Genomic DNA, 24,703 nt, shown 5'->3' with positions numbered 1-24,703 from the left:
TAACATTAAAATCCTTAATCATATAGAAGATCCACATTCACTGTCATTTATCACATTTAACCTTCATGTACCTTTTAAATACTTCATAATGTAATCATCTATCTTTAATAAATTTTCCACTTGCTGCTTCCCCCCCCCCCCCCCCCCCCCCCCCCCCCCCCCCCCTTACTTCTATCTATGGCATTCAATGTCCAGGACAGCATCTCTATAGATTGGTGGTATTTCCTGACACAGGATCCACTTTAATGGACTATTTTGCTGAGCAACACTTAATTTGGGCTTGTGTGAACCCTTGAGCCCGCCCACCGTCCCCCAGCTCCAGGACGCAGAGGCATATTTAAGGAACCCCTTGCACCCTTGCCCCTTTGTCCCAGTGGAAACTCCAGTCTTGTGGTTACAACTTGGTGAGTCCTTTTGCTGGATCATTGCTGTGTTTCAGATGCTGCTTTTTGGAGGATAGGTGTCAGTGAGGATGACCAGATAGTGCTGCTGTATATTACAGCCAGTACATGGATATACTGTATTCATTACAGCTAGAAGTTGTTTCTTGCCTAAGCAGATGTTTTATTGTTTTGTTGAAGAGTGGTAAAAGGATAAGTTGTGTGTGCTGAATAGTTTAAGGGCTGCTGCGGTATATAAGGGCAAGTCAGTTGCCATCAAGACTTAGGGTGGAGGATATATGTGATGCTTGACTCGGAGAAACAGGCAAACAACACTAGCTCAGGTTAGACTCAACATAAGGAAAATTATCAGTTCATTATTTTTTCTTAAAAAGGCTTCCTCACTGATGCTTTACTGTTTTTACTGTTTTTAGCACAAGTTAAAGAGCATTCTGAAAAAGGTCATTTCCCACATTTCTAGGTTATATTTAAATGTCGGGCTGTGTAGTATGGAAAGCAACAGATAAAGATTTTTTACAGATTTTTATGTAACTGTTATGTTACTTGAACTAAACTGATAATTAGACTAATTTACTGAACATAATAATTGGTAAAATATACCTTTATATTCAAGTTTTATGTTTCTCAAAATCAAGTTTTTGTAACTTGGTCATATTCACAGTTACAGACAGCAGTCTCTAAGGTTTACAGGGTTGTGGCCTACTATAGGACATATTAGACAGAATAGGACAGCGGTAAGACTCTTCAAAGAGGGGATGCTGGCACTTGGGATGCAGGCTCAGGCCTGAGAGCCTGGAAGACTCCAAGCACATGGTCTCCATCCAAACAGAGGAGACTACTATGTGGCGACAGCTGAGAGGAGAGCCAGGCCTCCACTGCCACTTGTCAAAAGTCACACTGCCTCAGCTGTTAACTGGCTCTGGCTTAACGATGAGATACTAAGAAGGGGTTGTGGGGGCAGAGGGGGCTTTACAAGAGTCCAGAGGCTGAAAATAGACCCATGAGTGTGTGGTGGTGGTCCTGTTTTGGCTTTTCAAGCAGCTATAAGGCTCAGAGAGATTAGACTACTCAAAAGTGTCTTCATACTGAACATAGCGCTACATTATTTCATAGAATTGCACAACTTTGTTTCTTCATGTGAACTTCTGCTTCTTTAAATGGAAATAATATGCATTTAAACATTTCTGTAAATATACCATAAAATTCTGATTAATTTCTATTTTTTGTGTTATATAGAAAGCCAGCCCGGTACAGACCAAACATGTGTGACGACGACGAGACCACTGCCTTGGTGTGCGACAACGGTTCTGGCCTGGTCAAGGCTGGGTTTGCCGGTGATGATGCTCCCCGTGCTGTCTTCCCATCCATTGTTGGACGTCCTCGTCACCAGGTTGGAATACGGGAAAGGCCCCAAGTTTCTGGGAGATTACATATTTGTTGCCCTGTCACAAGATGTCTGTTTTTAAGTCTTGAGCTTGAGTTTGTTTATTTTATTCATTCTCAGGGTGTGATGGTAGGTATGGGTCAGAAGGACAGCTACGTGGGAGACGAGGCCCAGAGCAAGAGGGGTATCCTGACTCTGAAGTACCCAATCGAGCATGGCATCATCACCAACTGGGACGACATGGAGAAGGTGCGAAAGATATAAAGATGTGGGAAAACTGAAATGTTATTTTTGTCAACAAATAACATCATTCTTTCCTGGATTCACAGATCTGGCACCACACCTTCTACAACGAGCTCCGTGTGGCCCCAGAGGAGCATCCCACCCTGCTGACAGAGGCTCCCCTCAATCCCAAAGCCAACAGAGAAAAGATGACCCAGATCATGTTTGAGACCTTCAACGTCCCAGCCATGTATGTGGCCATTCAGGCTGTGCTGTCCCTCTATGCCTCCGGCCGTACCACTGGTGAGCCCTCTTCTGTGCAATGTCGCATGTAAGTTAAACCATATCAATCTGTGCATATTTTCTTCTAACAAACTACTGCCTTCACTGGACAGGTATTGTGCTGGACTCCGGTGATGGTGTGACCCACAATGTGCCCATCTATGAAGGTTATGCTCTGCCCCACGCCATCATGCGTCTGGATCTGGCTGGTCGAGACCTGACTGACTACCTGATGAAGATCCTGACTGAGCGTGGTTACTCCTTTGTCACCACTGGTAAGAAAATTACCAACTTTAGCCAAAAACAATCCCACAGAATTTTAATGAAAAATGTAAACTGTAAACAGTGATCTATTTCAACATTTTTAGCCTTTTAATCACATGAGCTTACCTACAGTTTCCAAATTCCTGAACAGGCAATATGCATATACTGTGACCGTGCTTTGTCAAACGGAATTCTGAACGTTCTAGATATAAACAGACTTTTCCTGGTTGACTGAACTGTGATATTTCCTCCATTTAGCTGAGCGTGAGATTGTGCGTGACATCAAGGAGAAACTGTGTTACGTGGCTCTGGACTTTGAGAATGAGATGGCCACAGCCGCATCGTCCTCCTCCCTGGAGAAGAGCTATGAACTCCCTGACGGTCAGGTCATCACCATCGGAAACGAGCGTTTCCGTTGCCCGGAGACCTTGTTCCAGCCTTCTTTTATTGGTCAGTCGATCCACCGCACATTCACAGAAAGGCACAAAATATATTTTGGTTTCATACCAATACCAGCAATAGTAGTATCTACTTAGGTGTATTGTTCTCATGGGACCTAATGTCCCATAAGAACAATAAAGCCATATATAGGCTGTGTATAAATATAATTCATAATACACTATACTGGAGTTCTGAGTTCAGTATAGCCTCCCCTAATAGCCCTTTATATCTATAACGCTATTAATTCATAGACACTTACGAATCTTACTAAAATGATGTGTAAATGATAACTAGTAGCATTTTATCTCCTGAGTTTCTTCTTGTTTTATTGTCTACATCTTAAATGTATTGCAACGACCACCACTGTTAGCTGCATGAATACTTACCTCTTTACAACTTTTCCCCAGGTATGGAGTCTGCTGGCATTCATGAGACGGCCTACAACAGCATCATGAAGTGTGACATTGATATCCGTAAGGACCTGTATGCCAACAACGTGCTCTCTGGTGGTACCACCATGTACCCTGGTATTGCTGATCGTATGCAGAAAGAAATCACTGCCCTGGCTCCCAGCACAATGAAGATCAAAGTGAGTCCAAGGAGTGCAAAGTTATTAAAATGTATTTTGTCAAAGAAGAAATAAGCAAGCCTTTTGTTCAAATTTTGGCATGGTGTAAAATGTTCTAATATGTACTTCATTCCTGATTTTCCTATCCACTCCTTCCAGATCATTGCTCCCCCTGAGAGGAAATACTCCGTCTGGATCGGTGGCTCCATCCTGGCCTCTCTGTCCACCTTCCAGCAGATGTGGATCAGCAAGCAGGAGTACGATGAGGCTGGCCCCTCCATCGTCCACAGGAAGTGCTTCTAAATCTTCAGACATCACCAAAAATCTCAAAACCAACCACACCAGCTTTGCTTCTATTTCTGTATTTCTACTGTTCCTTTTGCTGTATATACATGTACTGTTGTAATAAATATAGTTCCTTTTATCAGTAATCCAGAGAGTTGGAGTCATGCTTTTTCCCCAAAGAACATCAAATATAATTCTGAAAAACAAATACAATACTTCAGATGAATAAATAGTGTGTTTGAAAAAGATGGCAACACAAATATACAGTATACTCTAAAAAAAGTGCACTTTTAGCAAAAGAGTGGTTACATAAACCATTTTAATGAAGACTAAATAAACTTTTAATTATTTTAACAAACTGCCCTTTTCAAGGCATTTTCAGTTTTCTATAGCTCAAAAGTTAAACTGCTTAAATAAACAATGATGGTCAACTACTATAGTTAAAGGGTTGAAAACTTCAGCAACACTATTCTGTGACTGCTTTCTTTCCTTATAGACCCTGCAGTTAATAAAATGATAAACTGATGCATTTATTATTATCAATTAGTATCTAAATAACGCCAGTCTTACACACATTATAGCAAGCTGGTTTTGATCAGTCTGTGGTTTACACAGAGTTTTATACATTTTGGTATGCAAGATAGAATAGTTGAAACACTGCTTTACCTTTATTGCTATCAGAAAAAACAAAAATAAATTAAAGCTGCAAGCAGCGTTATGAGGGCCCTCGAACCCCGGCACGTCGAGCCACGCCCAACACCTACAACCAGCACGTCTGATCTGATGTCACATTGATGGAATTCATGCATTTAACCACCAGCTAACAATTCATCTCATTCAATCACGATTATAGTCGTCCCACTAGGTGGCGCTCTAGCCATTACTGACAATTGGCATAACAAACATTTCCAAGCTCGAGTCTCATCATGCCTGCGACCGGAGAGATTGGACATTGTGTTTTTGAGTGACAGCAGATTACTGCTTTTTGGCGAGTGATTGAAACTCCACGTGCCGCCATGACCACCCCGTTTCCCTGAACGTAAAAAGCTTCGCAATTTAACATCACAAAGGTCTTTAGATTCCACACAGAAGATATCGCGTCAATCTGACGAAATCCCTTGGAGGAGTTCCGAACATTCCGGAACCTTGGCGCATTCTGAACATTCTGATTCTGGAATTCCGAACATTCCGATTCCGGAATTCCAAACATTCCGGAACTATGGCGCATTCCTTAATTCCGGAACCTTAGCGCATTCCGGAATTCCGAACATTCCGGAAATATGGCGCATTCCGAACATTCTGATTCCGGAATTCCGAACATTCCGATTCCGGAATTCCAAACATTCCGAAACTAAGGCATATTCCGGAATTCCGACCATTCCGGAACCTTGGTGCATTCCGGAATTCCGAACATTCCGGAACCTTGGCGCATTCCGGAATTCCAAACATTCCGGAACCTTGGCGCATTCCGAACATTCCGAACATTCAGATTCCGGAATTCCTAACATTCCGGAACTATGGCGCATTCCGAACATTCTGATTCCGGAATTCCGAACATTCCGATTCCGGAATTCCGAACATTCCGGAACTATGGCGCATTCTGAACATTCGGGAACCTTGGCGAATTCCGGAATTCCAAACATTCCGGAACCTTGGCGCATTCCGAACATTCTGAACATTCCGATTCCGGAATTCCTAACATTCCAGAACTATGGCGCAGTCCAAACATTCCGAACATTCCGATTACGGAATTTCGAACATTCTGATTACGGAATTCCGAACATTCCGGAACTATGGCGTATTCCGGAATTCCGAACATTCCGGAACCTTGGTGCATTCTGAACATTCCGGAACCTTGACGCGTTCCGGAATTCCGAAAATTCCGATTCCAGAATTCTGAACATTCCGGAAATATGGCGCATTCCGAACATTCGGGAACCTTGGCGAATTCCGGAATTCCGAACATTCCGGAATTATGGCGCATTCCGAACATTCCAATTACGGAATTCCGAACATTCTGATTACGGAATTCCGAACATTCCGGAACCTTGGCGCATTCCAAACATTCCGAACATTCTGATTCCGGAATTCCTAACATTCCGGAACTCTGGCGCATTCCGAACATTCCGAACATTCCGAACATTCCGATTCCGAACATTCCGGAACTATGGCGCATTCTGGAATTCCGGAACGTTGTCGCATTCCGAACATTCCGAACATTCCGATTCCGAACATTCCGGAACTATGGCGCATTCTGGAATTCCGGAACGTTGTCGCATTCCGAACATTCCGAACATTCCGATTCTGGAATTCCAAACATTCCGGAACTATGCCGCATTCCGAACATTCCGATTCCGGAATTCCTAACAATCCGGAAGATGGGAAGAGTGAATCTACAATACGCAAGCAGCTTGGTGTGAAAAAATCAACTGTGGGAGCAATCATCAGAAAATGGAAGACATACAAGACCACTGATAATCTCCCTCGATCTGGGGCTCCACGCAAGATCTCATCCCGTGGGGTCAAAATGATCATGAGAACAGTGAGCAAAGATCCCAGAACCACACGGGGGGACCTGGTGAATGACCTGCAGAGAGCTGGGACCAAAGTAACAAAGGTCACCATCAGTAACACACTACAACGGCAGGGAATCAAATCCCGCAGTGCCAGACGTGTTCCGCTGCTGAAGCCAGTGCATGTCCAGGCCCGTCTGAAGTTTGCCAGAGAGCACATGGATGATACAGCAGAGGATTGGGAGAATGTCATGTGGTCAGATGAAACCAAAGTAGAACTTTTTGGTATAAACTCAACTCGTCGTGTTTGGAGGAAGACGAATACTGAGTTGCATCCCAAGAACACCATACCTACTGTGAAGCATGGGGGTGGAAACATCATGCTATGGGGCTGTTTTTCTGCCAAGGGGACAGGACGACTGATCCGTGTTAAGGACAGAATGAATGGGGCCATGTATCGTGAGATTTTGAGCCAAAACCTCCTTCCATCAGTGAGAACTTTGAAGATGAAACGAGGCTGGGTCTTCCAACATGACAATGATCCAAAACACACCGCCCGGGCAACAAAGGAGTGGCTCCGTAAGAAGCATTTGAAAGTCCTGGAGTGGCCTAGCCAGTCTCCAGACCTCAACCCCATAGAAAATCTGTGGTGGGAGTTGAAAGTCCGTGTTGCTCGGCGACAGCCCCAAAACATCACTGCTCTCGAGAAGATCTGCATGGAGGAATGGGCCAAAATACCAGCTACTGTGTGTGCAAACCTGGTAAAGACCTATAGTAAACGTTTGACCTCTGTTATTGCCAACAAAGGTTATGTTACAAAGTATTGAGTTGTATTTTTGTTATTGACCAAATACTTATTTTCCACCCTGATTTACGAATAAATTCTTTACAAATCCTACCATGTGGATTCATGGATTTTTTTTTCACATTCTGTCTCTCACGGTTGAAGTGTACCTCTGGTGCAAATTACTGACCTCTGTCATCATTTTAAGTGGGGGAACTTGCACAATCGGTGGCTGACTAAATACTTTTTTGCCCCACTGTATCTCCCCCCACCACTTCCCCTGCAAGTGGCAGACACCCTCAGACATCGGTGCATTGGTTCTTTGTGTCCGGGGATGGGCGTCCAGGTACACACCAGCTCACTCCTTGGTGGCTGCTTATCGGGGCCTGGAGCCTGGGGCTCGCTCGGGCCACTTCGCGCCTTGAGGCGACTTTTGTTGTGATTTGGCGCTATATAAATAAAATTGAATTGAATTGAATTGAATTGAATTGAGGGTGGGGTGCCCTCTGCCTCTCAGCCCTTGGATCGGTCCCTCTGGCGCAGCTGGCTGCCGGCGGAGCGCACGGGCACGTCACTGCAACCCCCCCGGTTTCTGCTCCGCGGCTGCTGAGTGACCCCTCATCTGGGGCTCTCCTCAGCTCTTTCTGGGATAGTGGCGTGGCTGCCCCTCTGTTGGTCTTCCTTGGTCTCTTGTGTTCTGGGGGCCTTTGGATGTTTGGAGTTTTGATCTCCTCCATACCTGCTTCATGCCCTGGTGGACGGGGCTGTGGCTCCCCACACCCTCTAGCAGATCATTACATGAAGGAACCTTTTAAAAACAAGCGGGTCCATGCTCACAGGTGTACACACGGGTGCTCACACACACAAACTACACCCTCTGTCAGTGCGCCCCAGGGCAGCTGTGGCTACAATGTAGCTTGCCATCGCCAGTGTGTGAATGTGTGTGTGAATGGGTGAATGACTGAATGTAGTGTGAAGCGCTTTGGGGTCCTTAGGGACTAGAAAAGCGCTATACAAATGCAGGCCATTTACCATTTACCATTTTTGGCTCCTACCTCAAAGCGCACTGTGCGCTGTCGATATTACGTGCACAATAATGTTTAACATTTAGTATTTACAGTTATATTCCCATATATCATCGTGATGTTGTTTATTATGTTGCTCTCGTTTTCTTCTGCTTGTTTTCTTTTTTCTTTCTCAACAGGTGATCCAGGTGATTGATATATGTATTTTTTTTGTCTGCTTATTTAGTTGGTTTTTGTTTTTTTGCCCTTTATCCCCATCCCTCTTCTCCGCTGTTTTTCTCCCCCCTCTTCCTTTCTCCCTTTTATTTTCCTCATTCAAGTCTGTTCCGTATCTAGCAAGTGAAAATAAAAAATAAATAAAATAAACAATAAAAGGTGAATAAAAAATAGACCATTATGGCAAGGCTGGGATGGTCAATTTGGTAAAGTAAATCCGTTGGGCATCTTTCTTCGCCTTTAGACAATAATTCTGATGGCAAAAGAACCAAACGGGACAGGCAGAAAAAAAATAAAAATAAAAATAAAAATAAAAAAGAAGATGAGTGGCTGACTGAATGGGTGAAAGCACTGGAACCTGAACTCATGACAAAGTTAATGGCTAAACAGCGGACTGACAGCACACACTCACTACAGATAAATGGAAGCCACCTTAGTTGGGATTGTGTATTTGAACTAGGAGGGGTACGAAAACAGAAATCGGTTGAATGCAGTCTGCTATGTACTGACATCTAGTGTTGAGATTTTGCACACTGTTACTTTAATCTTGATTAATATTCACAATAAAAATATTAATCAAACATTTTGAAGACTGTATGTGTTTCACAGTGTCTAACTGTTCTGGTACATTTAAACCTAACAATTACTACATGATGGAAACACGTCATGTTATCTCTTTTAATAAAGTTTGTGTATGTATACACAGGTCATGCTGATATTGAACAAAAAACACAAAGATCAGATGTTAATCAGATTTATTTGCTCTCTTTCCTTCTTAAACATGTTTTTAATGTTAGTTATGATTCAGAATTGGTGACTGAAGACTCCACATGCCGCCATGACGACCCCGTTTCCCTGAATGTAAAAAGCTTTGCAATTTAACATCACAAAGGTCTTTAGATGCCACGCACTGCAGATCGGTCCAATCTGATGAAATCCCTTGGAGGAGTTCATCAAAGTACAGTGCCTGAAAAGAGGGGAAAATGTCGCTAAAATTACACATTAATTTTAAAATGGCTGACTTCCTGTTGGATTTGGCATATTGCTCCAAGAGACTTTTTTGTACATCTTAATATCTTCCATAAGCTTAACAGGTTTCAGACTCATAGATAAAACACAGAGCAGGGGCTGATGCTTTGAAATTTCAAGACTTTTTAAACTTTCCAAGCCCCTCAAAAGCCACTTCATCTTTCATGGTGAACCGCGTTGCCACCAGGGTGCGCCGTTTAGTTTAAAGTCACAATTTTCGCACTGAAGCATCATGAGGGACTGATGGTGATATTCACCGCTTTTGAGGTGGCCACGATGAACCAGTGGAAATCAGTACAACAAAGTGAAAGACATGACATTTCCTGTTGCCACTCGGTGGCGTTCTGCGTATTCCTGACAATAGGCACATCAATCTGTTCAGGTCGGCCCTGACATCACGCCTGTAAAGTCTGGTACTGATCAGACTGGATTTCATTGAGTTATACTAATTTGTTTCTTCATGGCGAGACATCAAAGTTCGCCATGCTTTCGGGGTCACACCCTTCTGCGAAAACTCACAGTTAACCCAAGACCAACTCCTTAAGGCTTTCCTGGAGAAATTTGAGGCTGCAGATGTCACCCATCACTATACTGTACCCCAAAGTGTAAAACATGACATTTCCTGTTCCCACTAGGTGGCGCTGTCCTTGATGTAAAATATGGCAGTTGAAATATGTTCAGGGCTGGAGCCTTATCATATGTGTGCTCTTTGGCCCAGATTGGACAATGTATGACAGAATGAGAGGCAATACGATTTTCATGGCGAGTCATCGAAATTCGCCGTGGCTCTGCAATTTAACATGGCCCAGGTGTGTAGTTGACACTGACCAAAGATGAAGCTTATACGACCAAATCCCAAGGAGGAATTTGAAAAAGTTTGAGGCATGGAAATGGCAAAATTAGAGTCAAAATGTCACCTTCACTTCTAAATTGCGGACTTCCTGTTGGGTTTGCCTCAATGGGCCCACAGACTTTTTTGTTTGTCTTGGCATGGTACACATGTGTGCCAGATTTCATACATGTAGCTCAAACGATGTGGTCATAGGGCTGTATTTTACAAGGCATAGGTGGCGAATACAGAGCCATTTTCACATGCCCATATGTAAAACCATTAAAATACAAAATTTTTCACCAGACCTGGCATGTGTGCAAAATTTCATGAGTTTTTGAGCATGTTTAGGCCCTCAACAAGGCCCTTGTTTTGCCTGAATAATAATAATAATAATATTAAGAATAAGAATAAGAATAAGAAGAATAAGAATAAGAATAAGAATAATAAGAATAAGAATAATAATAATAATAATAATAATAATAATAATAATAATAATAATAATAATAATAAGAAGAAGAAGAAGAAGAAGAAGAAGAAGAAGAAGAAGAAGAAACGGAGCAGATACAATAGGGCCTTCGCACTCTCAGTGCTCGGGCCCTAAAAAGCTTCAGTCTAATTGCAGCATACTTCAGAAAGATGATAGTGGGAGTTTGAACCCTTTAACGACAAACATTAATGCTTTCGAATCACTTTTTTTGTTAGTTGCACTCCCACAACCCACCAACTAAATAACATCTTGGCTACAACGCCATCAGTATGCTGCTTCTGTTAAGCTACTGGCCTTTTAAGAGCCAAACCCACATTATGTAGTATAAGGTGGTATAATTTCCAGCAAAAGAAAATTCTGGGAATGAGGAATTTGTAGGCTACATCTGTGAATAATCATAAATGTCTTGCACAGCCACTGATGTCAGCGGTTCCAACATTTAGGCAGTAATTTTGTGGTGATGACTTTATCGGCCCCAGTGCTGGTATGTTTTCAGTAAAAATGCATTTAATCAGTTCTAGATTTGGGAGCTGGCACTCAAGTATGTTCAAACAAGTGCATTCACACTAGCATTTATTAGTATCACTGCGATCAATACTGAAAGATCTCAAACAGTATTTGGCTACAACTTTACAGTCTTCTGCACTTCTACAAATGTTTGTCGTACATGTGGGGAAATACTGCTGAAACACTGCTGATATAAAGATGTTGTGAAACTGAAACACCCACTTCCGGAAAAAAAGAATTACTGTAAAAGTGTTTCAATAGCAATCTAAAGTGACTCACGTTTTACACCACTCCTGAATGCATCACTTTCCCTTCAGCGCTCACTTCCTGTGTGGCAGGTGATACGGATTAGAATAATAAAGCCCACCTCCTTTACTCATTACTGAGTTTGCAGAGATTGTGGTACCACGGTGAAAGGCCGTTAATGTGCTTAGGTTTTTCTTTGCTTCCGGTCAAATCATGAAGCTTACAGACAGCAATGTCATTCGGTTCCACCTTCAAGTCCTTTATGGGATCTCTATCAAGAGTCTTGAGAAGAAAAGGGAGAGACTGATGATCAGCGGTTCAAAGATCTTTGGTGTTCCTCTGGAAAATTTGTCCAGGTGTTACATTCCTGAATTTGGGCTTGTACCTTGGTGAGTGGGAAAGGGAAATCATTAAATGTAACTTGGGAGGAACACTTCTAAAACTTTGCTTAATAATTTGTGTCCCAGCTTTTTGGTGGACGCTTGTTCTTTCCTTCTGGAGCGTGGTGGGACTGTGGGCCTTTTCAGAAAACCAGGCTGTCTTGCTCGTATTAAGACTCTCAGGGTAAGAGTCTCAATGTTTGTTTGTTTTAAGTCTTAGTTCCACAATATTTTCTGGAGCAATAGTGCCATCTAGTGGTTTAAGTCACTTTACTGACCTGTCACCTACACTTCTACATTTGCAGTAGTTGCCACATGTTTGTAGGGTACAAATACAGGCAAATAAAATAGTTTTACGAATCCTTCAAAAAGGATGTTTGTTGAAACTGAATGGGTGTTTCTAATGTTAATTATATCTATTAAACAGTTTAATCTGGTTATAGCTAGACAAACTACTACAACAACACTACATGCAGATATGCTCTTTTTTTTTTTTTTTTTTTGCTCTTGTTGTGTCTGGTTTAGGCCAAACTGAATCGAGGAGAGAGTTGTCTGTCCACTGCCCTCCCCTATGATGTGGCCACTCTGATCAAACAGTTTTGCAGGGAGCTGCCAGAGCCGCTGTTTCCCTCGGAGCTTCATGCAGCTATGCTCAAAGCTCAGTCTCTGCCCAACCTACAGGACAGGATGGCAGCCCTCCAGCTGCTGTCCTGTCTCCTTCCTGCAAGAAACGCCTCCTGTCTGCATTACATGTTCGACTACTTGGCAAAAGTTTCCCAGCGGTATGAAAGGATTTTTTTTTTTTTTTAATTAAACGTTAGCAGAAATTAGTCGCATACACAAAGTGCCGATTTAAAGTCATTTTTGTCTAGGAAACAAGTGTTTCTGTCAAAGCTGGTTCTGCCCCAGGTTGTGTGCTTCAGATGGAAACAACATGATAGTTCAGGAGACCTGATATTGTTTTTTTTCACTGTATGTACTGCTGTCAGATGCAGCGAGAACTTGATGACCAGCTCCAACCTGGCTATAGTCTTCGCTCCATGTCTATTACCCCCGCCAAACACGACAGAGATGTCTGAAGGACGGCTTGAGCTCAGAGTTCTTGTTCTGCGCACCTTCATTGAAAATCCTCATTTATTTGGTAAAAGACCAGTTATTTGGTGTTGATAAAAAAATTTCAAGTGGCTTTATATGCAATGCTTTATATGCAATGTTTTAATCTGTATGACAATAGGTGTGATTCCCAAAACTGTAATCGATAGTATGGAATATCTGATGAACTTCCATTTTGTGAAAGATGTTGGCTCCAAAAGTAGAAGTAAAAAGCGGCACAGTTTCAAAGGTAAAAAGACCACAGAAGTTACTGAGCAAATCACTCCGTTCAAATTATGTTTAACCAGTTTTTACTATTTGAATTCTCGAGCTTAAATTTCTCAAACACATGCAGGAATGCGCTCTGTAAAGACGGTGCCCTTGATTCAGGGAGGGTCGAAGCTCAGGCCACCAGAGCAGAGCCACGGGTCCACATCAGGAGACAGACCAACGCTGAGGAGAAGCCTTGGCCTGGATTCTTTCCCCAACATCCTTTTGTTCAGGACCTACATGCCTTCAGCAGGTAATTATATGGCGAAAGAATCAGACTGGAATGTGTGAGAATATTTTATTTGTGCAGTCTAATCTAAAAACCGTTTCTAGATCAAAGCTTCAGGCCTGCAGCAGCTTTGTTGGATGATGTCATTGCAGCTGAAAAAAAGTTAAACAAGATGCCACAAGATGGTCTAAAAAGGTAAACGGTAAAGGTTTATAAATTTAACTTCAGTGTTCACTCTAACATCAGTGACAAATTAGAGAGCTAAGGCTTAGAGTTGATGCTACTTGGTTTCAGCATTTGGTTTCAAGGAGCCGCTTCAAGTAAAGCAAATGTTAACTGTAGAATAAACCATGGTGCTTATCGGCTTTGGCCAAATGCGCACTGTCTGCTGTGTATTTGTTCAATGTGCCTCTGTGCTTTACATATGGATCATCATCAGGTTCACCAGAGGTGTCGATGGCTCTCCTGCAGGAAAACTAAAGCTCATGCTTTGGAGAAGACGCTCGTCACTATAATTCATGCTTGTTTCCCTAAAGTCAAGACCTCTGATCAACCAGGAGGTTGACAAGAGTGGTTTTGGGGGGGGGGGGGGGGGGAGGAGCTATGTTTTATGATTTGTTTTAGTTGTTTTTTTTAACTGTATTTATGTAACAAGAGACTGAACAATGTATGTACGGCTTTCCCATACATTTTTCATTAAATAAAGATATATTTTTAGTCTCTCTCCTTTCCTAAAGTCAATTTTATTAAATTTTCTGTGTATTATAGCCAAACCCAGTTTTGAGGAGTCCCATTTCCTTTCTTTATTGTTAAAAAAGAAATTATTCTGAAATATAAGAACATGGAAAACGGAGTAGCCACTACTAAATGGGGAAAAATGCATTTGGGCTCGGATTTGTAGCGTCAGTGTAGCGCTCCCGAAGAGTAAATGGCACTTTGTCATAGCCAATGGGAAAAGTGGATTTGCTGTTTCCTGGCAACTGCATCTGAACCGTGAAACGAGACGGATGCAAGGTTGTAAAATGTACACGTATGAAGACATCAGAAATCAACTCTTCAAAACAAAACGAGACGGAAAATAAAAAATTTTCACCAAACGCTGCCCATAAACGAATAATGCGCAGAACGCTGGTGAATCAACTTGGGACAGAGTGAATTTAGACGAAAATCTGTGTTTGGCTTTTTGTTCCTCCGCGTTTGTAAAGCTTTATTTTGAAGATCCGGAAATGTGCGTTTTCTTTGTGGACGACTTGACGGAGGTCTCCCTCAGCAGGTCTCCCTCCTTAAACGCAAACAAGGTAAGGGGAAAATGCAGAAATCTGATTTTTGATCCTTCGCGATTCCTTTGTAACAACAATAAATAAAAATCTATGTAATTACATGTTTATATTGAGTTTCATTATAAGTGAAGCCGTTTTTGGTTGATGGGGAGCTATTTATAGGCTTTTCACAACGGCCTTAATGACTCTGTTTACAGAGTAAGTGGCGCATCAAAGATTTATTCATTTTACGGACCACATGATGCCTTGTTGTTTGTTTTGCCCACAATGACATTCAATTCAGGCGATTTTGTCGTATTATGGATCTTTATCCACAAATAATTGCGTATGTGTTTATAACAGGAAATTCATCCGTGTTTGCACACGAATAAACATCTGTGAGCTTGTGTGTGTGTGTGTGTGTTTCTCCCTGTAGATAACGAAAATGGGCTCGGCGGTGCGGTTATCGTTACTCAGCCTCCTGCTGTGCCTACAGCTCGGCAGAGCTCCAGCCCGCAGTCCCCGTACGGCTGACCAGGTGTCTGAGGCCGACATCCAGCGCCTCCTGCACGGTGTCATGGAGCAGCTCGGCATTGCTCGGCCCAGGGTGGAGTATCCTGCACACCAGGCTACCAACATTGTTGGGCCTCAGAGCATACAGGGTATGTTATAGAGATTTATGAAGGATCTTCTAGTTTAAGAATATTGGAGGCAATATTCCCCACCACTTCATCTGTCTTAACTCTGTATTTTTTATTTTTTTCTTCAAATTTTCATCTTGTGGATAAAATCTAATAAAATCTAAACTTGAGGAAATCTTGAAATTTTCAGATAACCTGAAATATTGACTTATGGATGGGTAAAATGGGTAACAGATTTTCATATCCCCTTGAGACCAGAAAAATACTGAATGCTTAAACCCAACAGATATAAACATTAGGGCCATCATAGCTGGAAAAGTGGCAGGAGGGATCCTTGCAAAGCCTAAAATTAAAAGTTTGTTTTTATTTGCAGTTTTTCACCCTTTACAAATGAAGCCAAGTAGTTTAGTCCACACCATACTCTACAGCTAATTTATTCTATCAAAGTGGTAGCTAATGGACAAGAAGGAAGAAGTGGAGAGGGAGAGGACACGCACTCAGTGAGCTGTTAACAAAAAGAGAGACGAGTCTATGAATGGTTTAGCTATCAGTAGTTGTTTAAGGCAGTAAAGTGGTGTCAGATGTGACTCTGTGTCTATGAAATAACCCACCACAACTTAGCACAATTAAAAAACAATCTGCAAAACCATCAGTCTTTTCTTTCTGATGACATTAAAAGAACACTAACAAAAAATGGCCATAATATCATATAAGGTTAATTGTAAACTTGCTTTATGTTTATAATTGCTCACAGTTATCAGTATAATCACATTCACAGTTATTATGGTTTGCCTTGACCTCTGACCGCTGATATAGTTGAGTACTAAAAAGACTAAGAACAGTATTAGGCTGCAAGCAAGTTAAGAGGCTAATCTTGATCCTGTATGCTTCATTCTGTGTAGCAGACACTGAGCAAGATGATGCGATAAAGACTACCGTATGTTGAGAAATAAATGTTTAAAATGTGTGGAGATTTCAAACTGTGCAGACTTACAGGCACATCATAGATTTTTATTAACAATCTTATTCAGTTCAATTCAATTTTATTTATATGGTGCCAAATCACAACAACTGTTCCCTCAAGGCACTTTATTGTGTAAGGTATAGACCCTAGAATAATACAAGAGTTGATAATACAACATTATATGAACAGTTCCTTGCCTGCTATCGTGATGACAGCTCAGTTATTCATTCAAAAGCAATCAAAAATGTACGAAAGATTTGGATCATGAAAGGAAGGGGGACCACAGTTCTGTGCTGCCCCCCTGGTAAACAAAGCTATTTGGACTTGGAAGACATGTAACGCTGCATTTATGATTTTGTGGAGACTGTAGTGTCTGATTTGCCCACCAGGTGGTGCCCATGAGGGACTGCAGCATCTAGGCCCCTATGGAAACATCCCCAACATTGTGGCAGAGCTCACAGGGGACAATGTTCCCAAAGATTTCAGTGATGACCACAGCTACCCAGACCCACCAAACCCCTGTCCCCTGGGAAAGACAGGTAGGAATTCTTCCCCTGTGCAGAGTATTTTTAAAAAAACACTCATTTCTGCAGAATCAACACAGGCCTTTTATGGGGCTAATGGAAAATGTTGCTATTAATGCTGTTTTTAAGAATATGCATAGTTTTTCCATCTTCTTTTTGGCCTTTAAGGAAGTAATGACATAAATAAGTGCATTAATCGCTTTCTGATTCACTGCTAGCCTTTTCCAGAACACACATGGCTTGCCTAATGAACAGAAAAAAGTGACTCCCTCTCTGCTACCTATTTATTGCATACACAGCAGCAGATGGATGTTTGGAAAATGCTCCTGACACAGCTGAGTTCAGCAGAGAGTTTCAAAAACACCAGCACCTGTTTGACCCAGAACATGATTACCCTGCCCTGGCAAAGTGGGTGAGTACAAAACAGGACCTCAGGAATCGATTAATTTAATTATGGACTAATTACTTGGTTTATTTTGATTTATTGATTTTAATTTATTCTACTGCCCAGAGTCTCAGATTATTTGATAGCCAGAAGAAGTCCAGAACACAGAAAGATTTACCTCATAATGAAATGAAAGAGAGTAAAGCAACAAAGTAGTAATACTGCATAAATATTTTTCAGCAGGAGATCAAATAAATGTGCATTTGGAACACCAGAGTCATCATGATCAGGAGCAAATCACAACAACAGTTGCCTCAAGGTGCTTTATATTGTAAGGTCAAGACGGTACAACAATACAGAGAAACCCCTCGAGGTTTTCAAGCAATCATTAATCGATCGCAATCCACATCTCCACGGGCCAGGTTGGATGCATTAAAATCAAACTACCATAAAAACGAGAAGCTATTCATTTCTTTGTAAGGTGCAAACTTGCAAAATCAAATATTTTCCCAGTTTTAGTTTTGGTAGATACTGCAGACAGTTACGTTAAAATAACAAAGATTGGAAATAATGGAATGCCCTCTTGATTGAATCATCACTTGGCATTTCTTTGTGCGCAGCTGGAATTCTCAGTCAGCTTTTTCCATATTGCTTCACATATTTGGGTGTTATTCACTATTAACCACATGGGCCACTTTAAGGTAAAGTACAGACTACAGATTGCCAACTGCATCATCTTACCTGCCAAACATGGCTTCTAATTAATTTGAGGTATTTGGACCATATTTGCTTTTTTACCATTTGAGGTTCATGTCAATTTTCCAAGGTCAGAAAAAGGCCATCAGTGTCAGCTGTTTGCCAAAAGAGGCTTATATAAGCCATTTTTTGCCATCGGAGATGGCAACATTGCAACAGTACTCATACTTGTGGATTCTGGGGTTCTGCTGCATTTCTAACCGCAGAAACAAAAAGTCAAGACTTCTGTTATTTGAAAGATCAGATAAAAGTTTCTTGTAATTAGCATGGATCCATTTCCCAGTTTGTCCTCTGATATGTCTGGTCTGAGGAAGTTACCCACTGAGAACACTGTTTTTATTCCCTAAAAGGAGCATTCAAACAATTTGTTGAGCGTAACAAATGAATACATGATTTTAGATCTGAAATCTGCTTTTTTATTCTTTTGTTTTCAGAACAAGGAACTTTTGTACCAAAAACTGAAGGGTGGACCAAAGAGAAGAAAACGGGTATACTATTTCTTGGTTGTCTTTTTGCTTTTCCTGTGTGGGATTGTGTCTGAGAAATCACAAAACTGAGCACTCTGCACTGAGTTTAACCCCTGGTGGGAGTTAAGCCAAGAGTCACACTTTGAATTTCTGTTGAATTTAATCAGATGCATGCAACTTATAGACATGTTTATAAGTTTGTGTACAAACAGTTTTATGCTTGTGTCCACAGAGTGTCAACCCATATTTATTGGGCCAGAGGTTGGACAATGTCGTTGCCAAAAAATCAGTTCCTCACTTCTCAGAGGAAGAGGAGGAAGACGGACCTTCTGTCCCCGCTGCCAGCAAATCCACAACCTAAACTCCTGCAATACCCACTGCAATATTACAACATACTGTCAGATAAAAGGTTTTAATAATTTAAGCATTTTGGTTAACAGTCAGTGGGTCTTTGTGTGTGTTTTGTAAATGCTTTGTTTGATTGTATTGCAAAAACATGGGATCTGTCAAGTTGTCTTTTGGTTTTAAAAAAATGTTTATTTCTTGATCTCAGAGCTTTGCAAACAGCAATTACAATGGACCTTGTTCTTTTCTTTTTTTAAAGATTGAAAAGCTATTTTTGGTTGGTAGTTTGAAATCTTGCCTTGGCAATAAAATAGGTTTTCCCTGAAACAACTGTCTCTTAGCAGAAATACTCACAAGTGAGATATAGGAATGAAAAAAGATCAGCCTGCCATGATATCTGTCATACTGTATTTATTAAAACACTGAAGATCTGGGCTCTTTATAGGGGGAAAAGGAGATCTCAGTTCATTTATACCAACTGTTTGCTTCTTTTCTTATTTTTAAGAGATGTAACACACTACCACATTGCCAGAGAATTAACCCTAAATCAACCCAAAAATAATAGAATATATGCTGGTAAATACTGATCTGACAGTGTACAGTATATCTATCCCTCTATCATAACAATACTTTGTATAAATATATATTGATCTGAACGAATGTTATATCAAAGTTTTTCTTGGATGTACAGAGATTGGTTTATTAATACAAATTCATTTTGTATGTGACGAATTACTTTGGTGTCTTGTGTAAGAAGTGTATTTCTATTTCCAATCAAATACTTGCCAGTAATTCTGGTAAAAGTCTTACTTTGCCATTCAAAGGATGATGGTGCAATACTTCACTATAGCATGTTCAGTATTTATTCACTGGGTTGCTTCATCTTGTCTAAATGGTTGTGTTCTGTTAAATCAAATAAACTGTTTATCTGCATCAACAAAGTTTGGAAGAGGATTTTGATTTGCATTCACAGACAGGCAGGATGGAGTGGATATGGGTTTGGGGGCGTGTTCTGGAGAAACTCAAAATTGGATATCTCCTCACTGTGTAATCCATAAAACCACAACTGAGGACGGCGGACCTCTAGAAGACACGCATGCTGACTGGATAATTGTTTTCACGCTAGGAGTTTAAAAAAAAAAAAAAACCCAAAAAAACAGGTAACTCCACTTAACAGATCTTGGTTCTGAAATGTGTATAATATATATATATAACTTGTGTATAAAATTATCCACTGCTTGCTTCTATGGTGCTTTATGTGTGCGTAAAAGTTGTGCGTAAATTCCTTTCCATCGAGGACTTAACTTTTGTTCCGTTTTCCTTTCAGGTTCAACGATGCAGACACATTCAGTGCAGAGCTTTGCAGTCGTTTTGGCACTGCTACTCACCCCGCTGAATAATACGAAAGCTCAGAGCTTTCAAAGCGCGTTTCCACAGCCAAACAAACACAGCCCGAATGAATCGTCGACGTGTGTACAGCCCCCTCTTATTGGATTAATTTCTCGCGCAACGGGGCCAGTAACCTCAACATACGAAGTGCCGGAGTCCAGCCAGGAAGCGCTGCACGTCACTGAGCGTAGATACCTGCGGCTGGACTGGTGTAAGACACAGCCGCTCAAGCAGACCATAGAGGAGGAGGGCTGCCTTCGCCGCACCATCATTAACAGGTTTTGCTACGGACAGTGCAACTCCTTTTACATCCCGCGGAACAAGTACCAGGACGGAAACGCCTTTCGCTCCTGTTCGGCCTGCAAACCCAAAGCCTTCAGCACCGTCACATACACCCTCCTCTGTCCGGGACAGACGCCCAGCACTAAGAGGAAACGAGTCCAGCGCGTAAAGCTGTGCCGCTGCACTACTATCGATATGGATTAGCCACAAACTAAAACATGCTGGCCAGTAATATTGTCTTCTGTGAAAAATATAGAAGGGAGAGTCTATTTTGCTTAAAAGGCGCATAAGTTGGAATAGAAAAGTGAGGAACATGCTTGGGGGGAGAGACAGTTGACCACTAAATCTGCTAAAAGACAGTACACACTGCTAAGTGGGAGATTCATGTGTCACGTTCTGTATAAGGTGATAATTTGACCTGCAAATACAACTTTACCACACAATGACCAAACATCTGCCAATTATCAGTCGCCGCTTGCAGTTTTGTGAGTGTAAACAGACTTGGATGTGTTGGCACATGCACTTGCAGACAGGAAGTTTTAGGCCTATGCGAACCGTTGAGGTGCAGGCTGGTTTGCGGCAGTCCAGTGACAAAATTTGTCCAAACAAACAAACAAACAAACAAAAAAAACCCAACAAGCTAATGGATGTGCAAAAATATAAGATGACTTCAGAGGTTGCATTGTTTCCACTGTGTGGGACATGGAGCTGAAGGTTTTAGAGACATACACTTTTATACATGCACTGCTAAAAGCCACTTGATTTCATGGCTGTGCATAATTTGTGTATCATTCATTGTAATGGCACTTGTAAATAAAACTGCATTCAAGCTATTGCATCACAGTTTTCTATGAGCAATGATTTTATTTGTGGAAAAATATTGTAAAAGATTTGATTTTACAGTTTAGATTTGATGCAAAAATGTATCTGTCTATACACAGTTGAAGCTGTTACTTATGTCTAAATATTGCACAGAAGATTTTTTTTAATATTTAAAACTTAAATATATGTTAGACGACAAGTTATAATATGGTTATAATATAAATCTTCCACTTAACAAATACAAGTAAATACAAGTAAATAAATAAACTACATTTTTCAAGGACCATGCATGTTTGGTACCCTTGCTCACATCCTGTTGGATCCAGCTTTGTGAGGACATAATCCGGTGGTTAGAATGATTTGGATATAAACAATTTTTTTTGGTTTCTTTAAGTTGAAGATATGCTGGCTTCTTTCTGACGCAGTCGCTCTTTCTGTTGGGAGCAAATTTAGACTGGACTGAGAAAAGAAGAAATTTCCAAAAAGATTTTCTATTAAGTCGATAAAAGCAGCAATGCTAAAAAAGTAACTTTGCAAGAGAATTCCTGAGTTGGTATGAGTTGATCTGTTTTTCACATTTAAGGCCTAATTCCACAAATGTCATCTAAGGCAAATCTTTTTGCTTCCTCAGTAAATCAACTGATTCCAGTCTTACCAGGCTGCTGGGGTTGGTCTTTCTCGTCTCCACCTTCTTCTCTCCGGTAATCCTCTTCACTGACTGCTGAGCCTCTTTTAACCTGCAAAGTGAAGCATTTAGTAAATGAAAACACTCCAGAGAACCACAATGAGGCCAAGCTATTCTATAAATATGCAGCAAAACGTAAAGTAGAGAAATAGAAATGTGCAAAATACTCTTTAAGCCAGCAGTTACAGATGCACCTATACGTTGGATAAACACTGATGCCAGCTAATATATAAACAATATCACCTTTACTGATGTCACTGAGAGATATTTGCCTTTTGTGTCAGATTAATGTTGGATTGGTTAAATGTTAAAAAAGACTAATAAAGAGCTAAAAGGATTCATAACAGTTTTCTAATATTAGATATAATTGTTATGTTTCATTCTTATGTTGCAATAATTAAGTGAAGACAAACACATTGTTTTCCCACACAGGGTATCGGTAAGGTCTTTATTAGAGGATTATATTTCTTTAGTTTTTAATTTAGTGATTCCCCTTGAGGTGGTTTTTGTGAACCTGTTTACAAAGGGTGACACACACACATACACACACACAGCTATTACTTACCTCTCTTTAGAGATATTCTTGTTCTCCCTTTTCCACCTGGTCTTGAAGTCGGCAGAAAACTCAAACCAGAGCATGAAGAAATAGCCAGCTGTCACCTCCGTCTCCCCCGTCTTAGGCATTACCCCAAAGTACAGGATCAAGTCCTCGAAACTGAAAACAAGTATTTAAAAAAATCAAGATCAAAATTTTATTTTATCTTAGTGTTTGTGTCTCCTCTCATCTAAAAACATAACCCAGGTCCTCTGCTTTGTCCTCCTCAGCACTTTGTTTCAGTAATACCTGTTATTACACTTCTATAACTTTAACAGACTTTTACCATTTAGTTGGTATGATGTTTGGCCTGTTACTACGAAAATATTTATAGACATGAAAAAAAGACAAAAAGAGATATGATAACAAAGAGTCACAACGTAGCTAAAAGAAATGGAAAACAACGGGAATAACTAAAATGGCAAAAAAAAAAAGAGTTGCAAGATAATAAAAAGAAAAAAAGGGAGGGAAAATGGGAAAGTGATAAAAATAGACACAATATTATGAATGGATGAACTGCAAATAGCTCTAGGAGCCAAATTCAGATAGAGACCTGCATGCTGCACATGAATGAACAACTTAATTTTCCTACCTTTTTCGTACAGTCATCATCTGATAAGAAGCTTCAGCGTGCTCTTTTCGTGCTGTTAAAAAAGTGTGCCGGTAAAAAGTTTAGTTTTTGCAAGACTTTCCAAAAAAAAAAAAAAAACAGATTAATTTTAAACTTTATGGAAAGTCTGTGAATCTAATTATTCATAGTTACACAATAAGATCCTCTTGTATGATGATGACCTTGTCTAATGGAGCCAGACAACCATTTGGTCTTAAAACACCAATTATGCAGTCAATGGAGCCATTCTTGCTATTATGCCATTATGTCAAATAACAGGTAGGCTACTTGTTATCTGTGTCTGTCTCTCTGTAATGTTTTGGAAGTCTCCTTCAGACCCAGAACAATAAAAAAAAAATCAATTTTAAAAAGCTACAGAAATTACCCACTAATGAAATTTGTAAATAAAGACACACCCTCTCATAAAACCCAAATTCCAGTTCTTGTTTGAAGACTTTTTTTAAACTCTTGTGGTTTAATTCACATCTATATTTATCTAAGAGGAAGAGAATGCAGGAGGATAAACTTCAAATCTTAGAACAAAAGATAAAGTCTTGGAAAAAGATCCTGCATGCAGTCCAATTGTCTGGTGTAGTTTTAGAACAAATAAAACAAATGGGAGACAATAGACAAAAGATGATGATCTGAATAGGCGGCTCTCTTAAAGACACTGATTTTGAAGCTTGATTGTGATACCTTTGTTACTGGGTGGAGAGGAAAAAAGATGACGCTCACAAGAAGAATTATTAAGTATTCACTGAATACTCAAATGTGAAATGGGTCACTATAAACATTTTACACAACATGGAATTCCTCAGCTCATAAGAGTTAACTTTTTTTGCAGTGAAAGAGCTCCATAGAAGGCCCAGTGCCTGTGTGTCTCAGCCATTGCCAAATCTGTCTGATCCCTATCTGAGTGTCTAGGCTGTACTCTGAATTCATTCTGTCTCCCTCACATACAAATACCAAAGACACTCCATTGGTAATTTTCAGGCTACTAAAGACACAAAGACTACATTTATAAGAGGCAAGGAAAGACATGTCTTGATTGAATGACAAATTACTTTAAAAAAAAAAAAGAATCAACAGCAAACAGAAAACAGGTACAAAGATATCTCTTTGAAGCAATGACTCTTGCTTTTCTATGAGGGCTGGGGGGACTTTTACATGTCTGTCGACAGTATGGCTATCTAATAATCTGCTCATGAGTAGGGGTTATGGGGAAATAATTGAGGATAATTAAGAATGTGAAGAAGAGCAGTCAGTTTTTTAAGTGCAAGCAGGCAATTACATGTTAATTGCAGTAGAAGCTGCACGGAGCTTGGAGGATATTCAAAACAACAAAAATCTGTCTTTCAAAAGATTTTAACACTTTTAAAACTGAGCTCATAATGTCAAATATTCAGCGTGTATGTGACCGTACTTCTCAATCATATTTCAAAAGATGTGCGCAACATTTAATTTCCTTGCTGGAATAATCATTACAAAAAATGTCATGGGAAACAAAAACTAAGTAGACTCC

At 40.6% G+C, this 24,703-nt stretch overlaps 5 protein-coding genes across 7 annotated transcripts in view; 4 read left to right on the top strand and 1 right to left on the bottom strand.

Annotated features, from left to right (window-relative positions):
* The first annotated feature begins 250 nt into the window (after positions 1 to 250).
* On the top strand, positions 251 to 3,993 carry actc1a (actin alpha cardiac muscle 1a). The gene is made up of 8 exons (XM_080882839.1): positions 251 to 404; positions 1,638 to 1,791; positions 1,906 to 2,034; positions 2,115 to 2,310; positions 2,403 to 2,564; positions 2,812 to 3,003; positions 3,402 to 3,583; positions 3,722 to 3,993. The coding sequence occupies exons 2-8, from the start codon at positions 1,663 to 1,665 to the stop codon at positions 3,863 to 3,865; spliced, it is 1,134 nt and encodes a 377-aa protein (XP_080738965.1). The 5' UTR covers positions 251 to 404; positions 1,638 to 1,662; the 3' UTR covers positions 3,866 to 3,993.
* A 7,653-nt stretch (positions 3,994 to 11,646) lies between these two features.
* On the top strand, positions 11,647 to 14,040 carry LOC308397315 (inactive Rho GTPase-activating protein 11B-like). 2 transcript variants are annotated; one of them, XM_080883161.1, is made up of 8 exons: positions 11,647 to 11,875; positions 11,954 to 12,050; positions 12,464 to 12,648; positions 12,856 to 13,007; positions 13,101 to 13,208; positions 13,314 to 13,481; positions 13,562 to 13,652; positions 13,897 to 14,040. In XM_080883161.1, the coding sequence occupies exons 1-8, from the start codon at positions 11,700 to 11,702 to the stop codon at positions 13,970 to 13,972; spliced, it is 1,053 nt and encodes a 350-aa protein (XP_080739287.1). In that variant the 5' UTR covers positions 11,647 to 11,699; the 3' UTR covers positions 13,973 to 14,040. The 2 variants fall into 2 exon arrangements, with proteins under 2 accessions (XP_080739287.1, XP_080739286.1); XM_080883160.1 differs by having other exon boundaries at positions 12,392 to 12,648.
* Positions 14,041 to 14,680: 640 nt separating this feature from the next.
* scg5 (secretogranin V) lies at positions 14,681 to 19,724 on the top strand. 2 transcript variants are annotated; one of them, XM_080883163.1, is made up of 6 exons: positions 14,681 to 14,755; positions 15,153 to 15,378; positions 16,711 to 16,860; positions 17,148 to 17,257; positions 18,421 to 18,474; positions 18,686 to 19,724. In XM_080883163.1, exons 1-6 carry the CDS (start codon positions 14,684 to 14,686, stop codon positions 18,812 to 18,814), a joined length of 741 nt encoding a protein of 246 aa, XP_080739289.1. In that variant the 5' UTR covers positions 14,681 to 14,683; the 3' UTR covers positions 18,815 to 19,724. The 2 variants fall into 2 exon arrangements, with proteins under 2 accessions (XP_080739289.1, XP_080739288.1); XM_080883162.1 differs by having other exon boundaries at positions 17,145 to 17,257.
* A 148-nt stretch (positions 19,725 to 19,872) lies between these two features.
* On the top strand, positions 19,873 to 21,297 carry LOC308396606 (gremlin-1-like). The gene is made up of 2 exons (XM_080882052.1): positions 19,873 to 19,958; positions 20,126 to 21,297. The coding sequence occupies exon 2, from the start codon at positions 20,134 to 20,136 to the stop codon at positions 20,671 to 20,673; it is 540 nt and encodes a 179-aa protein (XP_080738178.1). The 5' UTR covers positions 19,873 to 19,958; positions 20,126 to 20,133; the 3' UTR covers positions 20,674 to 21,297.
* Positions 21,298 to 21,471: 174 nt separating this feature from the next.
* The window catches only part of fmn1 (formin 1), a gene marked incomplete at its 5' end in the record, with an annotated part of 28,374 nt that continues 25,142 nt past the window's right edge, over positions 21,472 to 24,703 (bottom strand). The window contains 4 exons of the mRNA XM_080882801.1: positions 21,472 to 21,725; positions 21,947 to 22,028; positions 22,542 to 22,691; positions 23,164 to 23,215. Of these exons, the coding sequence (XP_080738927.1) occupies positions 21,681 to 21,725; positions 21,947 to 22,028; positions 22,542 to 22,691; positions 23,164 to 23,215 (329 nt within the window). The 3' untranslated portion in view covers positions 21,472 to 21,680. The remainder of the gene's footprint in view (positions 21,726 to 21,946; positions 22,029 to 22,541; positions 22,692 to 23,163; positions 23,216 to 24,703) is intronic.

Source organism: Rhamphochromis sp. 'chilingali', assembly GCF_963969265.1.
Source record: "Rhamphochromis sp. 'chilingali' genome assembly, chromosome: 5".
Lineage (NCBI taxonomy): Eukaryota > Metazoa > Chordata > Actinopteri > Cichliformes > Cichlidae > Rhamphochromis > Rhamphochromis sp. 'chilingali'.
The sequence above is the reverse complement of the archived record's forward strand: the minus strand, read 5'-3'. Positions and strand labels throughout refer to the sequence as shown.

What these genes read in the sequence shown, in the direction of transcription:
- LOC308397315 (XM_080883160.1), top strand. Translation starts at nt 11,700, where the DNA reads ATGAAGCTTACAGACAGCAATGTCATTCGGTTCCACCTTCAAGTCCTT. An exon ending in GAATTTGGGCTTGTACCTTG is followed by an intron (nt 11,876 to 11,953) that starts GTGAGTGGGAAA and finishes TTTGTGTCCCAG; the next exon opens with CTTTTTGGTGGACGCTTGTT. An exon ending in TTGGCAAAAGTTTCCCAGCG is followed by an intron (nt 12,649 to 12,855) that starts GTATGAAAGGAT and finishes TACTGCTGTCAG; the next exon opens with ATGCAGCGAGAACTTGATGA.
- LOC308396606 (XM_080882052.1), top strand. Translation starts at nt 20,134, where the DNA reads ATGCAGACACATTCAGTGCAGAGCTTTGCAGTCGTTTTGGCACTGCTA.
- actc1a (XM_080882839.1), top strand. Translation starts at nt 1,663, where the DNA reads ATGTGTGACGACGACGAGACCACTGCCTTGGTGTGCGACAACGGTTCT. An exon ending in TTGGACGTCCTCGTCACCAG is followed by an intron (nt 1,792 to 1,905) that starts GTTGGAATACGG and finishes ATTCATTCTCAG; the next exon opens with GGTGTGATGGTAGGTATGGG. An exon ending in TGCCTCCGGCCGTACCACTG is followed by an intron (nt 2,311 to 2,402) that starts GTGAGCCCTCTT and finishes TTCACTGGACAG; the next exon opens with GTATTGTGCTGGACTCCGGT.
- scg5 (XM_080883162.1), top strand. Translation starts at nt 14,684, where the DNA reads ATGTGCGTTTTCTTTGTGGACGACTTGACGGAGGTCTCCCTCAGCAGG. An exon ending in CCTCCTTAAACGCAAACAAG is followed by an intron (nt 14,756 to 15,152) that starts GTAAGGGGAAAA and finishes TTCTCCCTGTAG; the next exon opens with ATAACGAAAATGGGCTCGGC. An exon ending in TGGGCCTCAGAGCATACAGG is followed by an intron (nt 15,379 to 16,710) that starts GTATGTTATAGA and finishes TTTGCCCACCAG; the next exon opens with GTGGTGCCCATGAGGGACTG.